Source organism: Tupaia chinensis, unplaced genomic scaffold, assembly GCF_000334495.1.
Source record: "Tupaia chinensis unplaced genomic scaffold, TupChi_1.0 Scaffold143574_1, whole genome shotgun sequence".
NCBI classification, from domain to species: Eukaryota; Metazoa; Chordata; class Mammalia; order Scandentia; family Tupaiidae; genus Tupaia; species Tupaia belangeri.
Genome location: NW_006203419.1, coordinates 1,310,731 through 1,314,040, shown reverse-complemented (window position 1 = coordinate 1,314,040; position 3,310 = coordinate 1,310,731). Strand labels below are relative to the sequence as shown.

Below are 3,310 nucleotides of genomic sequence, written 5' to 3'. Positions count from 1 at the left end.
CACCTGTGGGAAACGCAGGCGGGGAGGGAGGTTCATTCGTGCCAGCAGATGGCGGCCCGGCGTCCACAGCTCGCCTCAGCCAGCCGGGAGACCTCTGAGGAGTACTGACCTCAGAGAAGGAACCCTCTCATGCCAGACCTCTGTGCGGCTGAGTTTTGAAAACCTCTGGGAGGACTCCCCTGCCACCCGCTGAGGCCGAGGCTCTGGGTTTGTCCACCCGGGCGGGGCCATGCTGGTGGCAGCGCCCACCTGCAACCCAGCAGTGCACTGCAGTGACTGCATCTGCCTGACCCCCACGGTCCCCGCACCGCTTGCTCCTGTGACCTCAGGGAGCCTGGCAAGTGGCAGCCCCTGGAGGTAGGTCCTCGGTTCCTCCCATTTCGCAGAGAAGGAAACTGCAGCCTGGAATGGCTTTGCTGGCGGCAGGTCCAAAGTCGTGCAGCTGGATCGGGCCGAGCCCTGACTGCGAGAGCGAGACACATGGCCCCTGCACACGGGGCCTTGGAGGGTCCTGGGCTTGAGGAGCCTTCGGCCCCCCACCCTCTGGGAGAGGCAAGGAGAGAAGCCTGCGCTGGCAGTGAGCGTCCACTTCTGCCCACTTGACCGCAGCACCCTAGGTTAGGGGCCTGGGAAGGACCTCCTCAATTTTTGGATAGGGTATGTTTCTCTTCCGTCTCTGGCTTCCAGGGGTCCCTACTGGATTTCAGGACTGCTCTCCCCTTCCAACCCCATCTCTCCAGCCCATGAGGTTGGGATGTAGGAGCCCAGACCCAGGGTACAGACCCCTAGGGCTCAGCAGAGTTGAAGAGGACACTAGCTGGGAAGCTCCCGGAGGAGGTGGAGGTGGGGTTGAGGCAGCCGCGGAGGAGTGGAAGGCTGAGCAAAGCCGGGAGGGTATGTGCATGACTCTAGGGGCTTGGACTTTGTCAGGTGGGCAACAGGCAGCCTCATTATTCAGCTGGTAGTTTTACCCCAGCCCTATCCCTTCACCTTAGATGTCTGGGAACACCTGTACCCATTGTAAGAAAGGGGAGGCTATGGGGCAGGGTGGCGCTGGGGCTCACTTAGCTGGGTGGGTGAGATTGGGGTGGGATCTGACCTGTCTCTGCCTTCCCACCTGTGCCCACAGTGCTCCCCTGGCTTAGTCATGGCGAAGCTGGAGACACTACCTGTGCGTGCTGACCCGGGGCGGGATCCCCTCCTGGCCTTTGCCCCGCGGCCCTCTGAGCTTGGGCCCCCAGACCCCCGCCTGGCCATGGGCAGTGGAGTGGCCCATGCCCAGGAATTTGCCATGAAGAGCGTGGGCACCCGCACGGGAGGTGGGGGCAGCCAGGGCAGTTTCCCTGGCCCCCGTAGCAGTGGGGCTAGCAGGGAGAGGCCAGGCCGCTACCCCTCAGAGGACAAGGCTCTCGCCAACTCTCTCTACCTCAATGGCGAGCTGCGGGGCAGTGACCACACGGATGTCTGTGGCAATGTGGTGGGCAGCAGTGGCGGCAGCAGCAGCAGTGGTGGCAGTGACAAGGCCCCACCACAGTATCGTGAGCCCAGCCATCCACCCAAGCTCCTGGCCACCTCTGGCAAGCTAGACCAGGTCAGTCCCCGGGCCTGAGACCCGCAGGCCTTTCTCTGGGTGGGGGGGCTTCCTGGAGGCTGAGCTGGAGAGCCATGGAGTGGAGCCTTGGGGCTAGGTCCAGCTGGGGGACCAGGACAGAGCTCTAGCTTGGGGAAGCCATGAAGTGGGGACAGTCTCCATCTCCTCTCAGGATGGAGACCCAGTAGGGCCAGGGGTGGGGCTGAACACGTCCACCAGAGGGAAGTGGCCAGGGTCAACTGAAGGGCTCCTCCCCATGCCCACCCCCTCTTCCTTGCTTTTATGCAGTGCTCGGAGCCGCTAGTTCGGCCATCGGCCTTCAAGCCTGTCGTACCCAAGAATTTCCACTCCATGCAGAACTTGTGTCCCCCACAGACCAACGGGACCCCTGAGGGACGACAGGGCCCTGGCGGCCTTAAGGGTGGACTGGACAAGTCTCGGACCATGACCCCAGCAGGCGGGAGTGGGGGTGGCCTTTCAGACTCGGGCCGGAACTCGCTCACCAGCCTGCCCACCTACAGCTCCAGCTATAGCCAGCACCTGGCGCCCCTCAGTGCCTCCACCAGCCACATCAACCGCATCGGCACTGCCAGTTATGGTAGTGGCAGTGGTGGCAGCAGTGGTGGGGGGTCAGGCTACCAGGACCTGGGGACCTCCGACAGTGGGCGGGCCTCCAGCAAGAGTGGGTCATCGTCATCCATGGGGCGGCCAGGCCACCCGCGGCGCGCCCCCTGCCGTTTGCGGCCTGCTCACCACCCTCGCCCAGTGCTCTGATCCAGGAGCTGGAGGAGCGGTTGTGGGAGAAGGAGCAGGAGGTGGCAGCTCTGCGGCGCAGCCTGGAGCAGAGCGAGGCAGCCGTGGCCCAGGTCCTGGAGGAGCGGCAGAAGGCATGGGAGCGGGAGCTGGCCGAGCTGAGGCAGGGCTGCAGCGGGAAGCTGCAGCAGGTGGCCCGCTGCGCCCAGCGTGCCCAGCAGGGCCTACAGCTGCAGGTGTTGCGGCTGCAGCAGGACAAGAAGCAACTGCAGGAGGAGGCGGCCCGGCTCATGCGGCAGCGGGAAGAGCTAGAGGACAAGGTGGCCGCCTGCCAGAAGGAGCAGGCCGACTTCCTGCCCCGGATGGAGGAAACTAAGTGGGAGGTGCGGGCTGGGGGCTTGGGCCTTCCCCTTGTGTGTCCAGTTCCGTCTGGGCCAGCCCAGCACAGTAGCCCACCACTGTCAGAAAGGGGAGTGGAGGGGTAGGGGACACCCAGTCCATCAGGAGAGTCTGGGAGGACCAGAGGCAGTCCCAGAGCTGGATGAGATCATCCCTCTCTATCCTGAGTTGGGGCAGGGAGTCCCAGGTGTCATTTCTGCCTGTGGAAGGGCTGAGCTGGAGACCTGGAGAAGCTGGGTGTCCAAGGGGTTAGATAAGGGGCAGGCTTGGGGGAGCAGAGCTCTGCTTTTATTCTGGCCTCTCTTCTCACCTGCCCTGCCCAGGTGTGCCAGAAGGCTGGTGAGATTTCCCTCTTGAAGCAGCAGCTGAAGGACTCGCAGGCCGACGTGTCGCAGAAGTTGAGTGAGATTGTGGGGCTGCGCTCCCAGCTGCGGGAGGGCCGAGCCTCGCTGCGGGAGAAGGAGGAGCAGCTGCTCAGCCTGAGGGATTCCTTCGGCAGCAAGCAGGCCAGCCTGGAGCTGGGCGAGGGCGAGCTGCCCGCCGCCTGCCTCACGCCCGCGCCGACCC

The 3,310-nt window shown here is 64.4% G+C and overlaps 1 protein-coding gene across 1 annotated transcript in view; it reads left to right on the top strand.

Moving 5' to 3' along the window:
* Nucleotides 1-3,310, top strand: part of LZTS3 (leucine zipper tumor suppressor family member 3) — a 7,830-nt gene that overhangs the window by 2,818 nt on the left and 1,702 nt on the right. Inside the window, 5 exon segments of the mRNA XM_014582282.2 lie at nucleotides 387-552; nucleotides 1,130-1,591; nucleotides 1,880-2,306; nucleotides 2,309-2,727; nucleotides 3,067-3,309. Of these exon segments, the coding sequence (XP_014437768.1) occupies nucleotides 387-552; nucleotides 1,130-1,591; nucleotides 1,880-2,306; nucleotides 2,309-2,727; nucleotides 3,067-3,309 (1,717 nt within the window).